At 40.3% G+C, this 16,638-nt stretch overlaps 1 protein-coding gene across 2 annotated transcripts in view; it reads right to left on the bottom strand.

Annotated features, from left to right (window-relative positions):
• Positions 1-4,642: 4,642 nt before the first annotated feature.
• The window catches only part of LOC124607256 (2-aminoethanethiol dioxygenase), a 44,769-nt gene continuing 32,773 nt past the window's right edge, over positions 4,643-16,638 (bottom strand). For both annotated transcript variants that reach the window (XR_006978794.1, XM_047139531.1), the window contains one exon: positions 4,643-6,824. Coding sequence is in view for 1 of the 2 variants with exons in the window: in XM_047139531.1 (XP_046995487.1) it covers positions 6,818-6,824 (7 nt within the window). In the remaining variant the exon portion in view is untranslated. The remainder of the gene's footprint in view (positions 6,825-16,638) is intronic.

The raw sequence follows: 16,638 nt of genomic DNA, 5'->3' as shown, positions 1-16,638 counted from the left end.
GATGCGTTTGATTGGATTCAAATCTGGTAATTTTGGGGGCCATCATATCAATTCAAACTTGCCACTGTGTTCCTGGAACCAACTGTCACTCTCCTGGCCCTGTGACATGGTGCATTATATTGTTGAGAAACACCATTGAGAAACATGATTGTCAGGAAAGGGTGTATGCGGTCTGCAACCAGTGTACGATACTCATTTGCTGTCATGGTGCCTTGCATGAGCTCCCCTGGACCCACAGATGCCCATATGAATGTTCCCCAGAGCATAATGGAGCCACTGCCAGCTTGTCTCTATCCCACAGTACAGGTGTCAAAGAGCTGTTCTCCTGGAAGATGACAGTTTCACACCCTCCCATCAGCATGATGAAGCAGGTATCAGCATTCAGCAAACTGTGCAACACTCTGCCACTGTGCCACCATCCAGTGCCAATAGTCACACGCCCCTTTTTGGTTATAGTTGCCAATGTCGTGGTATGGACATTAGCACGTGCACGAGTCATCGACTGCAGAGGCCCATCGTTAGGAGTGTTTGGTGCAGTGTGTGCTCACACATACTTGCACTCTGCCCAGCTTTAAGGTCTGATGTTAGTTCCGCTATAGTTCGCTGTCTGTCATGTTTTACCAGTCCACCCAGCCAACCATGTCAGACATCATAACGAGGGATGGCCGCCCAACCCCACGACATCTGGACGTGGTTTCAGCTTGATTTTGCCACGTGTTGAAGACACTCACCACAACACTCCTTGAAAACCTGTCAAGTCATGCGGTTTCTGAAATGCTCGTGCTGAGCCTCTGAGCCATCACTATCTGCCCTCAGTCACATTCAGACAGATCGTGCACCTTCCCCAGTCTACATATGGACAGCATGCTCACTGATACTACAGAAACTGTGCCTCTGCCTGACTAGCAGTAATTCCTCACCAGGTGATCTGCTATCATATGGACAGGTTTATTTGGATTGTAGGTCATTAGTCATAATGTTCTGGCTGATCAGTGTACATTTGCTTACGTCTCATATAACATATAACTGGGGTAAATAAAGTGCTCCAGACATTACTCACTAACAACTGCTTCTTTAAAAAAAATCACTTTCCTACATAGGCTGTTCTTTCTGTTGAAATTAATACTATTTTGTTATTAGTAATTAGCTAATTTTGCTCACATGGGCATTATCTAGCAATAGCATGTTATGATCTACACAATAATGTGGGAAAAAAAACCAGTGTGATGGCATCCCTAATAAGAATTTGGTAAAACCACTGTAGGTATATGCACAACTACTAAAGATGAAGTTCATAAGTAAAATGAAGAAAGTGCAACCCATATATGGGTTAAGTCACCACACCAACATACATAACACTTAAAAACAGGTCTACCTAGCAACTGAACTATAAATGCACCCTAATGTGAATCCAGCATCTCTATCATGGCACCACGTCATTCTGTATCATTAAATGTTTATATTTTACTTATATTTTTAACATGAAGTCCAAAACCTCTGTCTCCAATACTTTGTTGAGTCTTTGAGGGATGAATGAGATGAGGCATCTACAAATACACTGATGTTGCCTACTGCTCTCCAACATTGCACAAACAAAATTCTGAAGAGTCTTTCAAGCATGTTTCTGAAACTGCTCCAAGTCTTGAATTATCATTTTCCAAAACATGATGGAATTTACAGGCCATTCCAAAGCTAATACTTCTGGGTGCCTTTTCAGACTACTTGTGTTGATTCTGATGTGTGAATGGTTATTGAGTACAATGTCTACGATACGCATCTGATTTACAGGATACAGAGATCAAATAGTTGGCAAAATGTGCATTCCTCCGAGTCTATTCTGGAAAACCTCCAACTAATTTTCTCGTTACAGCTGCAGCTGCCCAATCCCAAGCAAACAAAGCATGTCTTTTCACTATGTGTTGTACCAGCAAAGTGATTTGGAGGTTTGAGAATGTTATTGGTTCTCTATAATGAGTGCCTACTATCTGTGTGTGATCAAAAAAACTTTTTGTTGGGTCATACTACATCTACATCTACATTTACACTCCGCAAGCCACCCAACGGTGTGTGGCGGAGGGCACTTTACGTGCCACTGTCATTACCTCCCTTTCCTGTTCCACTCGCGTATGGTTTGCGGGAAGAACGACTGTCTGAAAGCCTCCGTGCACGCTCTAATCTCTCTAATTTTACATTCGTGATCTCCTCGGGAGGTGTAAGTAGGGGGAAGCAATATATTCGACACCTCATCCAGAAACACACCCTCTCGAAACCTGGCGAGCAAGCTATACCGCGATGCAGAGCGCCTCTCCTGCAGAGTCTGCCACTTGAGTTTGTTAAACATCTCTGTAACGCTATCACGGTTACCAAATAACCCTGTGACGAAACGCGCCGCTCTTCTTTGGATCTTCTCTATCTCCTCCGTCAACCCGATCTGGTATGGATCCCACACTGATGAGCAATACTCAAGTATAGGTCGGACAAGTGTTTTGTAAGCCACCTCCTTTGTTGATGGGCTACATTTTCTAAGGACTCTCCCAATGAATCTCAACCTGGTACCCGCCTTACCAACAATTAATTTTATATGATCATTCCACTTCAAATCGTTCCGCATGCATACTCCCAGATATTTTACAGAAGTAACTGCTACCAGTGTTTGTTCTGCTATCATATAATCATACAATAAAGGATCCTTCTTTCTATGTATTCGCAATACATTACATTTGTCTATGTTAAGGGTCAGTTGCCACTCCCTGCACCAAGTGCCTATCCACTGCAGATCTTCCTGAATTTTGCTACAATTTTCTAATGCTGCAACTTCTCTGTATACTACAGCATCATCCGCGAAAAGCCGCATGGAACTTCCGACACTATCTACTAGGTCATTTATATATATTGTGAAAAGCAATGGTCCCATAACACTCCCCTGTGGCACGCCAGAGGTTACTTTAACATCTGTAGACGTCTCTCCATTGATAACAACATGCTGTGTTCTGTTTGCTAAAAACTCTTCAATCCAGCCACACAGCTGGTCTGATATTCCGTAGGCTCTTACTTTGTTTATCAGGCGACAGTGCGGAACTGTATCGAACGCCTTCCAGAAGTCAAGAAAAATAGCATCTACCTGGGAGCCTGTATCTAATATTTTCTGGGTCTCATGAACAAATAAAGCGATTTGGGTCTCACACGATCGCTGTTTCCGGAATCCATGTTGATTCCTACATAGTAGATTCTGGGTTTCCAAAAACGACATGATACTCAAGCAAAAAACATGTTCTAAAATTCTACAACAGATAGACGTCAGAGATATAGGTCTATAGTTTTGCGCATCTGCTCGACGACCCTTCTTGAAGACTGGGACTACCTGTGCTCTTTTCCAATCATTTGGAACCTTCCGTTCCTCTAGAGACTTGCGGTACACAGCTGTTAGAAGGGGGGCAAGTTCTTTCGCGTACTCTGTGTAGAATCGAATTGGTATCCCGTCAGGTCCAGTGGACTTTCCTCTGTTGAGTGATTCTAGTTGCTTTTCTATTCCTTGGACACTTATTTCGATGTCATCCATTTTTTCGTTTGTGCGAGGATTTAGAGAAGGAACTGCAGTGCGGTCTTCCTCTGTGAAACAGCTTTGGAAAAAGGTGTTTAGTATTTCAGCTTTATGCGTGTCATCCTCTGTTTCAATGCCATCATCATCCCGGAGTGTCTGGATATGCTGTTTCGAGCCACTTACTGATTTAACATAAGACCAGAACTTCCTAGGATTTTCTGTCAAGTCGGTACATAGAATTTTACTTTCAAATTCACTGAACGCTTCACGCATAGCCCTCCTTACGCTAACTTTGACATCATTTAGCTTCTGTTTGTCTGAGAGGTTTTGGCTGCGTTTAAACTTAGACAATCAAGTCCTACAAGTCTTGAGACAGATAAGAGGTACTGGAGACAGAACATTATGCGTGCTTCTCAATGTTTGTTTTCTTGCACAGTTGTGGTGATGGAAATTAGCAGAACAGAGGCAGCAGCAGGCAATAACCACACTCACAGACATAGACATTTCTGTGCACATCTGGTGATCTGTTGTTTCTTGACACTGACATTTAAGAGGGCTCATTTGTGATCCCTAGCAGCTGCTGCAGGCCTTCCCATTTTACTATGACTACCAAGGTTTTATCTGACCTATTCTACTTGTCTTCTTATTCAAATTTTCAGAGTTACTCCTGAGAAATCAGTTGCTTCTTCACTATAAGAAATTAGATGACTGCAGTGCCACATACTGACAATATGGTTTTTGATTATTTCAGAGAAATAAAGCATGGTTTGGAAATAATTCCTTCATGTTATCCATTTCTTTGTTTTTTATATAGCTGCTGATACAAATCACATATAACATTTGAGGAAATCTCTCTGAGTCATGCTGGAAATAATAAGTATGCACAGCTCATGTTTGTTGACCACATCAGGGCAGGAGGAACGGCTGCCCGCAGATGTGATTCCAGCCAGCTGTCACCAAAGGATACTTTTGATTATCGCTGTAAAAACATGCAAAAGTGGCCAGTTTCTCAACTCCATATGAACATACATAAACACAAACATGCATGCACATGAAAAGGTAAGGAGTTAGTTGCCAGGTGATTTTAATTAAACAAATGTGTAAATTTCATAAATATTTTCATTAACAAGTAGATATACAGTTATGCACTAGCTGTCGTACCAAACCTTGCAAACAATGCACTTCCACGGTCTATCATAATCATATCATGTTAATTATACAAAAACATATGTAATGTATTTCCTTCAGCAAATTGTACTCACAAATCAATGTTCTGCTTTAATTGATAATTTATGGTTCTTGAAATTATACTGCAATGATTGATAGCAACTGAATACTGAACTGTACACTGGGTTTCACACTTAGAACTACTTCCAAATGTAGTGCTAACAATTTGTTCTTTTTAGAATTTAGCAGTCTATACATCAAGTCAAAATTTATGGAATTTATAAACAATTTACACAATGGGTAGTTCTTCATCAAGACTAAAATTTTAATTTTACAACTATATCTGGACCACATTATAGAATAATCAAAAGCAGAATGGATATACATCACAAATGCACTATTAAAACAAATTTGCTTTAGTACAGACAGTTTATTACTTATCAATAATATCACATGTTTTCATAGAACAAGAAATCATGACCGATTACTGATGAATGTTTTTTCTTTAGATATATTCAAAAATCTGTTACCCAGAATAAGAGCCATAAATCTGAAAATATTGCTGAAAAACCAGAAAAAGTTAATCAGAATGGTGCAATGTAGTTTACAATAACAGAGAAGTGAAAGCCAGGAACACTGGACACAAAATTATTTAGTGTGTTAGGTGTCAACACTGTCAATGCCCATTTCAAAAGGAATACCAGAAAGAAATAATAATATACTGAATTTCAAATTAATAATGTCCTCGTGTAGAACTTTGCAATGTTAATTCAATGAATTGGATAGCACCTATGAGGTAGAATTCTGGTAAATTATGCTAATATAGCATTTACCACAGAGAAAGAAAGAAACACATAAAAGACCTTATTTTTGTCACTTTTGTAACATATCGCTTGAGCTTGATTACTTTCCCAATAACTTTAACTAATATAAGGGTTTTGTATTTCTAGCCAGCGAAGCTCCACAAAGGAACAAAACATGTTGATAAGATGCATTATTACCCTCCACTGGCAAAGATGAGATCTTATTGAAAACAGTACATCTTTTCAATAATTGTCGTGAGCCAGGTTATGGAAGGGCTTATCAATTATGAAATAAATTTTGCTTTTCATGCAGCTATGGTAAAAAGTATTACTATAAAAAATTAAGTCACAATTAAAGTCAATTGCTGCATTTTGCATCTCTACGCTTTTATCAATTACCTTTTTGCATAATACTTACTATTAGAAAATGTTGTTCAACCAACACAAAATCAATTAATTTTGATTTTTGTAGGTACCACTGGAAAGCTCTAATGTCAAATTTAGACTTATGCACCTTATAATTTAACAAACATGCCCATGGAATTACAAAGAAATTATTTGATAAAGATTTTTTTAAAAAATCACAGAGAACCAGCTCTCATTCTTACATGCACTTTCTGCAATAGTGTATTAGTTACACTTTCACAACTGCACTAGTATTTTGTCTACACAGACAAATTTAACTATTCAAATTGTCATGTCTCCGGACAATCATCAAAGTTATCTTGCCCTTTGAGTAATTTGAGCACAAGACCATTTCAGGCAGTGGTTGTGGAGGGAGCTGACACTTTAAAATTACAAACTTAATGAAATCTTAGATTTTTCTAACTAAACTTAATACTGAGGTATTTTTCTGTCAAAAATTATACAAACCAAAATATAATTATGAAACAAGTACTTTATAGACTTACAGTCTCACGTTCCTTGTAAAAGACATACAAGCCAGTTCAGCATGGAATAGCTGTTTAACTATTCTTATTAATATTTACACTCTGAGTTGCACTTTATATACACAGTCCCCGAGCAAAAAAGTTACATCCATTCAAAGTTTCATGAGTATTACAGTCATTTGATGATGTTTTTATTTATTTTGCACTTCATAATATGTGAACTGAAAACGTGGCACCCCACGCAGTTGAACTGATTAAATACTGACAGCATACACTCAGTGAAATCACTTGTTCAACACAAAAGATACAGCCTCTTGATTATCTTCAGGCAGACAGTTTATATCAAATTATGAAATTATAATATCCCTTGTCAGTATCCATTTCTCTCATAATTATTTCACCATTAATCCTATGCCTCACATCCTGGAACAAGAAAAAACAAAAATGAGATATTCAGTCAATGATATTTTATGGAAAGTAGACTGGCACTATTCTAACAATAAAATTAATAATAATTAAATCTCTTTATTTATCAAACATATAAGACTTTCCCTATGCCACAGACAAGGGTACAAAACAACAGTAACTCAGCAAGTGAACAACTGAAAATTTAAAGGAAAATCATTGTAGCTGACTAATTACGTTTGAGGACTGCAGGATGAGTCAAAAGCATTTATGAAGATGTGTATTCGGGAGCACAAATGTCTTAAAAAGCAAATCAAAACAGTATGGAAATGACAGCCTTGCAATTACTCCAGTCCCAACTGCTAATTGCTAATAATATGAGATTGTATAAACACTTAAGCATGAAAAGAACGACTCTAAAACAAACAACAATAAAAGAAAAGATAGATTGCTCCTTACTGTAAATGAGAAACAATAAGTTTCAGACAGGCACAATCAAAATACACTTACATAAAGCTTTCAGCCACAGCCGTCATCAGCACATATCATTCATACACACAAGCAAGCACACATGACTGCCAACTCCAGCATCTTGGGCTGGCATTCTGGCCCAAGATGCTGGAAATGGTGGTCACGTGTGCTTGTGTAGATAAATGATGTGTGTTTCTCTTTTGTTGAAGAAGTCTGTGGCCAAAAGCTTTATATAAGTGTCTTTTAATTGTGCCTGTCTGCATCTTAAAGTGTCTCCTTTATGGTAAGTAGCAACCTATCTTTTCTTACATTGTTGACATTTCTGCCTGGTGTTTCCATTGTTTATCTCTAATACAAGCATGTGTTAAGTTGTTTTGTATGTATATTAACCATCATTTTAAGGAAAATTGTGAGCAATAGATGAATAATGGCAAGAGGAAAGACATCAACCTTAAGGAAATGTTGACACTTAAGACAGCTCATCTTGAAACATCCATTCTTTGTAAGTGTGCACATGTATGGTACAAAACTAAAAGAGCAGAAAAATATAGCTGGCTGATTTCAGGAATAAAAATAAAAGAAATGAGCCAAAAACACAGAATTTTAGAAGTTTTAGCACACTCATTTCAGGGCAGAGCCCTGTACAAGTTAGTTTCTGCTTTATCATTAAAACATAAAATATACTCAATTAAAATATGGCATTCAGTGATTAATATGCCATGAGCACCACAACCTGGAGACAGTGACTCACTCAGAGGCAGGTTAGAGTGAATTTTTCCTTTCAAAGAGGTCATATCTGGCATGTGACAGTCAGATAGTTGCTTTTACCAAGACCAGAATATTGTCCCTCATGACCAGCCCTCCTCCTTCCACATTTGTACATCTCTTTCAGGAACAGCAAGAAGACAACCTGTAGGGGAATGTCTACATCATCTTGCTTGTTTCTCCAGTTTCTCACAGGGAATAACATATTTGCCTCATTGTTGTACAAAGATGAAGGGATTCTATACATTTTATCTGCCGAGTACATTTGTTGCACTGCTTGCAATACATTAAGGGAATTTGATCAGATGAAAATTTCTTACAGTAATGATGCTTTATGTATTACAGTTCCTTCACGAGTCCATGCAGTTCTGCACTAAATACAGTGCAGTTATTCTGAAGGCAAATACTGAAGAGATGATCTATAAAAACAACTGCTTTCAATCATCTGAGTAGCGTAGACTCGAATTATGGTGCTTATGTAAAAAATAATAAAATGAGGATTGGTGTGTGGCACACACAAACATGTAATAGAAAACATTAACACTAGCTTTTCTGTTCTCTTTTAGCAAGAGTACACACATTCACACATGCCTGTGGTAGCAGCGAGACTGATTATTGAACATCCATTTTTTCCAGTCACTCCTTTTGTCTTCTGCCCATCCTGCCATGTATCCCTGCTCATTCTACTACCACCAATTCCAATAACTTTCCTTCACCCTAGCAATACTCCAACCACAAATCCTCTTTATGAAATCTTTTCTGGCACATGGTATCCCACCTAATGGGCTTGCTATTAAAATTGGCATCTCGGGCCGTCATCCATTCTGCCACAAGAACTTTCACCTTTTCCAATTCCATTGATTCCTCTTCATCAACAATCTGGTCCTTCATAATCATACAATCCAAGCTCAAGCCATACTTTCGCAAAATCCTTTTACTGTTTGACCACTAAACTAAACTAAACTAACTAAACTCCGCCCAAACAGGCCATGAAGGCCCAACGGTACCAACTAGCCGCTGCGTCATCCTCAGCCCGCAGGCATCACTGGATGCTGATATGGAGGGTTATGGGTTATGTGGTCAGCACACCGCTCTTTCGGCCATATGCCAGTTTACGAGACTGGAGCTGCTACTTCTCAATCAAGTAGCTCCTCAGTTTGCCTCACAAGGGCTGAATGCACCCTGCTTGCCAAAAGTGGTCAGGAGATCAGATGGTTAGCCATCCAAGTGCTAGCCCAGCCTGACAGCACTTAACTTCAGTGATCTGATGGGAACTGGTGATACCACTCCGGTATGGCCGATGGCAACCCTGTGACCGCAGCTCCTGTTATCTATTACCGCAATAAGGACTCTTGCTCTTTAACAGTTGGAACATCTGTCCCAGCTACTACTGTTTTATACTAGCACAAGATTACCTGTAGCCAAGACAGCACATCTTTGAAATGTCCATTCTTTGTAAGTGTGCACAGGTATGGTACAAAAGTAATACAGCAGAAAAATATAGCTCGCTCACTCGCTCGCGCGTGCGCCCACACACACACACACACACACACACACACACACACACACGAAACCTCTCCTCCTCTCCCCCCTTTTCCCACGCATCCCCCTCTCTGTCTCTCTCGTGCCCTTCTTTTCCCCACCCCTGCCTGCCTCCATCTACCCAGGCAACTGCTTTCAATAATTGATATTCAATAATCAGTCACATCGCCACTGTGGTTGTGCTCATTTGTGTGTGTGTGTGTGTGTGTGTGTGTGTGTGTGTGTGTGTAATCTTACTAGAAAAAGAGCAACAGCATGAAAGTTAGAGTTAACTGTTTTCTATTACATGTTTCTGTGTGCCATGTGCCAGTCCTTTATATGTAAGTTATTGCCTTTCCCTTGTTTTATGAATTTTTCCACCCAGGAATTTCCCTTATTGTTATGAGTAATAAAATGAATTCTCAGAAGTTATCGCTACAGTACATTTGTTCTTTAAATTTGCCGAGAGATAGTTTTGGGTCTCTTAAGATGCCAAGGTGTTGATCGGCTCCAGTCTTACTGTAAAACTTAGTTATTAGCCACTGTCAGTTCTAAAAGGCAATTCTTTGTCCTTGTTGCTCTCAGACAGTATGGATGAAAATCTATTTTGTATGTGATTAAGTAAAAATATGGTGTGCAGATACCATTTTATAGTCTTGTTGCATCATGAGGAATATTTACCTGATGTTGAACAGTGATCCACCAGCTGCAGAATAGATGCTGAGCATATGGCTAGCCCTAAAGGCTCAAACAGCAAGCCTCTTTTCCTCACCATGCAACAAACCTATTATTTTTTAAACAGAATGATCTAGTAAACCCATAAATGATGCAACTACTATCAATCTGCAATTCCACACAACTACTATCAATCTGCATTTCCACAAAGGCTCTGTAAAACTGGAGAATACAGGCTTGATCCATTCTCAGTGAACTATGGCTCTTGCTTTTTAAAATACATGGTGATATTAAGAAGCATGCTATCAGATCTCTACCAATGGCCTTGCTGCAGTTGTAACACCGGTTCCCATCAGATCACCGAAGTTAAGCGCTGTCGAGCTGGGCTAGCACTTGGATGGGTGATCATCCGGTCTGCCGAGTGCCGTTTGCAAGTGGGGTGCACTCAGTCCTTGTGAGGCAAATTGAGGAGCTACTTGATTGAGAAGTAGTGGCTCCAGCCTCGGAATCTGACATATGGGTGGGAGAGCGATGTGCTGACCACATGCCCCTCCATATCCGCATCCAAAAATGCCTATGGGCTGAGGGTGACACGGCGGTCGGTCGGTACCAATGGGCCTTCATGGCCTGTTTGGGAGGAGTTCTCAGATCTCTAATGTGTATCAAGCAGGTAAGCTTTAAGTTAAATGTGTGACATTGAAATTTCACTGGTTATTTAAAATTTTGAAAATTTATTAAAATCAGAACAGGAATGGTTAAAAAGCACACAAACAGAATTCTCAGCTGAAACCTTAGGTGGCTTCCAAATGCTCCATTTGTTCATTGTTACAGTACTTAAGCAGATAACAACAAAAACCCATTTTTGCACTGTGGGCTGCAATTACCTAAGTAACTAAATGTAGAAAATGGCTCAAAATTTAACTGTACAGTCTTTAGACATTCATTGACACACATTATTTTCCCATTTTCGAAAATCTTTATCCATTGTCAAGATACACCTGAAAATCCCTGATTGTTGAGGGCAAAAAGCACCAATGCTGGGCCAGGGGCAGCCACTTCTACACTTTGTATTCAAGGTAAATCATCAAAATGTTTACCATATGTTCTTAAGAGGATCTTCTCTGTGGTGAAACTTAAATTTATGAACATAATACCTGGGCTGAGGCATAAATGTAGTTGTAACTGACACAGTGAACCCATGACACAGGTTCATAGGTCATCAAAGGGTTCTGAGGTCATTAAACTGTGTTTTTAGGCACTACTTGTTCACCAACATTATGCTGCACGGTCTCTGTATAATAGGCACTTCATGCCTGTTTAAATATGCACAATGTGGTACGGCTGTGACAAAAATGGGATAAAATGAGTCTTAACATGCATGAAAAGAACTTAAAATGAATGATAAAAATTATATAGAACAGGAAAAACTGTAAATCCAGTAAAATATTTCTAACAACATTTTTTGTCTTAATTTACAAGGTGTACAACTTTGCTTCCGCTATTTGCTGATAGGTGGCGACAATGGTAAGTAGCGGTCGAAAGAAACAGATCATAGACGTCAGGCGCCTAATTCTCGTCATTCGCAGGAGGTGTTACTGTTTTGTTTCAATATGAAGAAAACAGCGGCTGAGTCTCATCGAATGCTCTCAAGTGCGTGTGGTAAGGATGCTATTAGTGAAAGAACGAGTCGTGAGTGGTTTCAACGCTTCAATAATGGTGATTTTAACGTCGCAGACCCGCATAGTGGTGGAAGGGAGAATGTTTTCGAAGATGCAGAATTGGAGACATTGCTGAGTGAAGACTCGCATAAAACTAAAGAAGAATTGGCACGGTTAGTGGGAGTGACACAGCAAGCCATTTCAAAATATCTCAAGGCTACGGACATGATTCATAAAGAAGGAACTTGGGTCCTGTGTGAGCTGAAACCATGAGACGTTGAATGGCATTTGTGTGTTAGTGAACAGTTGCTTCACAGGCAAAAACGAAAGGGATTTCTGCAGCACATTGTGACCAGGGATGAAAAATGGGTTCATTACAATAACCGGAAATGCAAAAAATTATGGGGATATCCCAGCCATGCTTCCACGTCGACGGCCAAACCGAATATTCACAGCTCCAAGATAATGCTCTGCATTTGGTGCGACCAGCTCGGCGTCGTGTACTATGAGGTGTTAAAACCAAGTGAAACAATCACAGGTGCTCATTATCGAATGCAATTAATGAGTTTGAGCAGAGCATTAAAAGAAAAACAACCACAATACAGTGAGAGGCACAATAAAGTGACTTTGCAGCATGACACTGCTCAACCCCACGTTGCAAAAAGAGGTCAAAACGTATTTGGGAATGCTAAAAAGTCCTATCTAACCCATCATATACTCCAGACATTGCTCCCTCAGACTATCACCTGTTTTTAGATCAATGGCGCATGGCTTGGCTGACCAACACTTCCGATCTCATGAAGAAGTCACAAATTGGATTGATTCGTGGATCGCTTCAAAAGATGAACAATTTTTCCGACGCGGGGTTCGTACAATGCCCAAAAGATGGGAGAGCGATGGAAAATACTTTGAATGATACATGTTCACCAATCTGTTTGATTAAAGCCTCAAATGTTGGGGAAAAAAATGGCGGATGCAAAGTTGCATACCTTGTACAATCATAAGCTGAACATTTTTGATGAATTGTGATTGATGAGGAAAGCATCCATAAAAAATGTAAAACAAAAGAGTTCGTGTTACTCTTATCATTATGTACAATTACTTGTTGTTTATGTGTGTTAAAATTGATAAATATGATGAACCAAACAAATAAACTTTCAAAACTTTACAGACCTACAGAATTTGTTTTATACAAGCAGCACACCCTTCTGTAGCAAGGAAAATAATGAAACAAGCAGAAAATGCTCCTGTCAGAGCACAAAAGAGAAAAATACATTCTTCTTTTAAAGACTCTGACAGAAAACTGGATGGAGAACCAGCTGACTGAATCCTCATTCTGCTTTCCCCACCAAAAATTACAGCATGCAAAATTATTCATACTTTTTTGAGCTGAAACTGAGTAGCACAAAGACAGTGAAGGTGGAAGAGTCCCAACAGGAGAGAAAGGAAGAAGAGACAGTGGAAATGAAAATTACATATGAGTGGAGACCATACATAGGCTTGGAGTGTCTGGACCCTCCCAGACTGGCACGGTTCAACATGTAGGTATAGGGGATGCTGCATTTTGGACAGAAATTTTAAATACTTGGGTACCGATGAAAGAACAAATTGGACCCTCCAGCATTTTTGAGCTACCGAGGTATGGTGGAGACTGGCTGTGGCAAAGAAAGACAATAAGAGACAGTGTAAGTGAGAGAGGAGAGAGTAGAGTATGAGTGACGGAGGAGACACTGGCAGTGGTATACACTGTAAATCAATGAGAGAAAAGGGGACAGTGAGTATTGTGTGGCGTGTGAGTGATTTTTTGTGTGTGTGTGTGTGCGTGCGTGGCAGTGGAGGGAGGGGGGGGGGGTGAAAGGGAGGGTGTTGAGCTTACAGGCATTCAAAGCCAAGGCTATCACCACCTTTACATATATTTAAGGAAATAGATATGGATAAAATGACTAAAATTGTTGTCACACAGTGAGAAGGAAACTATGAAATGACATTCGCTCCCTCACTCCCACTGACCCACACAATCACACTATCTCATAGGCCCTAATAAAATGAAGAAGAGTGACAGGCACCAGAAATGGGGTTAAAACAGAAATAAATCCAGAGAACAGCTAAAAGAAAGGCACAGGGAAAAGTGACTGGCTGACCACTTAAAAAAAAAGGGTTAGCCAGTCACACTGCTGACACATTAGTAACATCTCCATAAAATTTATGGAAACAAATTGGACAGATTGCAAAATTTTTGAACTCTAACTACATTTGTTTTAATGTCATTAAAATAGATGGTAGATCTGCTGGCAAATCTGCCACTGCCCTCTGATGCAAAAATAAAACACAGTCTAGTAAAATTTGGTCTACTGCATACAGGCATTGTAGAGAGTTCAGGACACTCGGAGAATCAGAACAGACAAGAAATTTAGCACCTGAACCACATCTAATCTGCTCCAGTGCCCACAAGATCGCATATAATTCTGCACTGAAGACAGCAGTCAGACTTTGAGGACACGATCAGGGGAATCAAAGCAGCAACCAACGGAGTCCCCCTGTTTTGACCCATCTGTAAAGACAGCTGTAGAGTAGTGGTGCTCAGTTACAATGTCATAAAATGATGTACTAAAAACACATGTAGGAGTGCAATCTCTCCTTCACAGCACCAAATCAAAAACTGGTCTGGACCTCTGCAGTTAAAATCCTGGATTTGGTGTTGTAAATGCTCCACTCCAAGTGACTCCAGCAAAATAAACACTGCACACTGATCCCAAACAGTATTGTTGCTCATGGACAATTTGACAAAAGGCACTCCAGAGGTGGACAAGCAACAGTATGGTATGCAGGTGAAGTCGGAGCTGCAAGAAACTTGCAAGTCTGATGCACTACGAGGAGCTGCCGCCAGATGGTGAGTTGCGGTTCCCTAGCCTCAGCATAGAGAATAGGTATGGGGCCTCCTTGGCCAGCCTAATACCCTCACAGTGGATAGTATCAATAATATCCAGGTAGAAATGCCTCACTGATCCATATGCTGTGAACCCACAGTCTAGTCGTGAACACACAAAAGCCATATAAAACTGGAGCAGCTGTGCTCTGTCTGCTCCTCACGACCTTTTGCTCAGACATTGTAGGATATTCATTGCCTTCTGGGTTCTGCCTTTCAGGTCACTCAGGCATGGTAACCAAGAGATTTTGGAGTTAAAAATGAGGCCCAGAAACCTTACTGAGTCTTTAAAATGTAGAAAGGTATCCCCCATATGCAAGTCAGGTGAATTAAAAAAACAAAGGAAATGATTAAAATGAAACACACACACACACACACACACACACACTTATCTGTAGAAAATTGAAAACCTGCCTTTGCACCCCACTCCTCTAACCTCTGCACAGTAAATTGCAACTGACAAGTCACTGCTGCAACACTGGAGGGCGAACAGAAAACAGAAAAATCGTCCACAAATGAGGAGCATTGCACAGGTCTCCTTATGGTAGATGTGATACTGATGATAGATTTGATACTATTAATGGCTATGACAAAGAGGGTAACACTTAAAACATATCTTTCTCCTGCTCCAAATGATCTGACAGTGTGTCACCAACTCAGGACCAAAAAACCGCTAAAACAGGAAAGACCACAGGAAGATGGGGAGGTGGCCACGAAAGCCCCATTGATAGAGTTGTGTGACAATACTTAGTCTCGAAGTAGTATCATACACCTTACTGATATCAAAGAATATGCCGAGACAGTGATGTTTATGTAGGAAAGTCTGCTGAATAGATGCCTCTAACAACCACACCAAACAACAGTTAACCATTCAGTCCAGGGTCTTTCCTACACAGCTCATTAAGATGATACTCTGATAACAACTAGGTTATGTTCAGCTCCCACATGGAGAATGGATGATTGTAAGACTCAGAATGGTTGAGTATGAAGTCCAACTTGGTCCTCTACAGTTGCACAGCAGTGGTAAAACACTGGATCCTGGCTGGCAGTGGTAGTAGTTTTTGCAAAATGTTCTGCTGCCATCTGAGTGATGTCTCCGGGCGTTGTTTCGAGACACTCCTGTTTCAGCACAGCTGCTGTCGGTAAATGACTGTGTTTACCAGAAATCCTCCTGAGGATTTCCTATGCTTTTGTAAAACAAGTGGAACAATTGACGGAGTCCAGGAATGCTTGCCATGGCCTTCCCTTGCTCTCTTTAATTATGCATCAAGCCTTGGCTCTCGCGACCTGAAATGCTGTGAGGTTCTCTGCTGTTGGGCAGTACTTAAACTGTCAAGGAGCCACACGCCTGTCCCGGATTTCTGAGCAGCACTCAACAATCCATCAAGGTAGATGTTGCCTCATAAGATGACCTGATGGCTTTGGGATGGATAAGTCAGCAGCATGACAGATTACCCATGTAATGTGGTCCACCCATTCCTGGACATTGTTACAGTGTTCAAATACAGCCAAGCTGACTGAACAGCATCCAGTTAGCCCTGCTGACCATTATTTTGGTGGTCACTCATCAGGTAATGTTCCATCTAGCTGAGTAGGAAGTGGTCAGTGGAATGGAGGTCATCAATGACTTTCCACCGAACAGAGTCTGCGAAGGCTGGAGAGCATAAATGGAAGTCGATGGCTGAGAATGACCCAGTACCAGCACAGAAATGAGTGGGAGTACCTGTGTTGAGGAAGCACAGCTTGTGAGATGTCAGGAGGCTATCCAAAACCCAACCCGAGGGCAAGCAGAGGTCAAGCCCCATAAGAGATGGTC

This window comes from Schistocerca americana, chromosome 3 (genome assembly GCF_021461395.2).
Source record: "Schistocerca americana isolate TAMUIC-IGC-003095 chromosome 3, iqSchAmer2.1, whole genome shotgun sequence".
NCBI lineage: Eukaryota > Metazoa > Arthropoda > Insecta > Orthoptera > Acrididae > Schistocerca > Schistocerca americana.
This window is presented reverse-complemented; position numbering and strand designations above follow the sequence as displayed.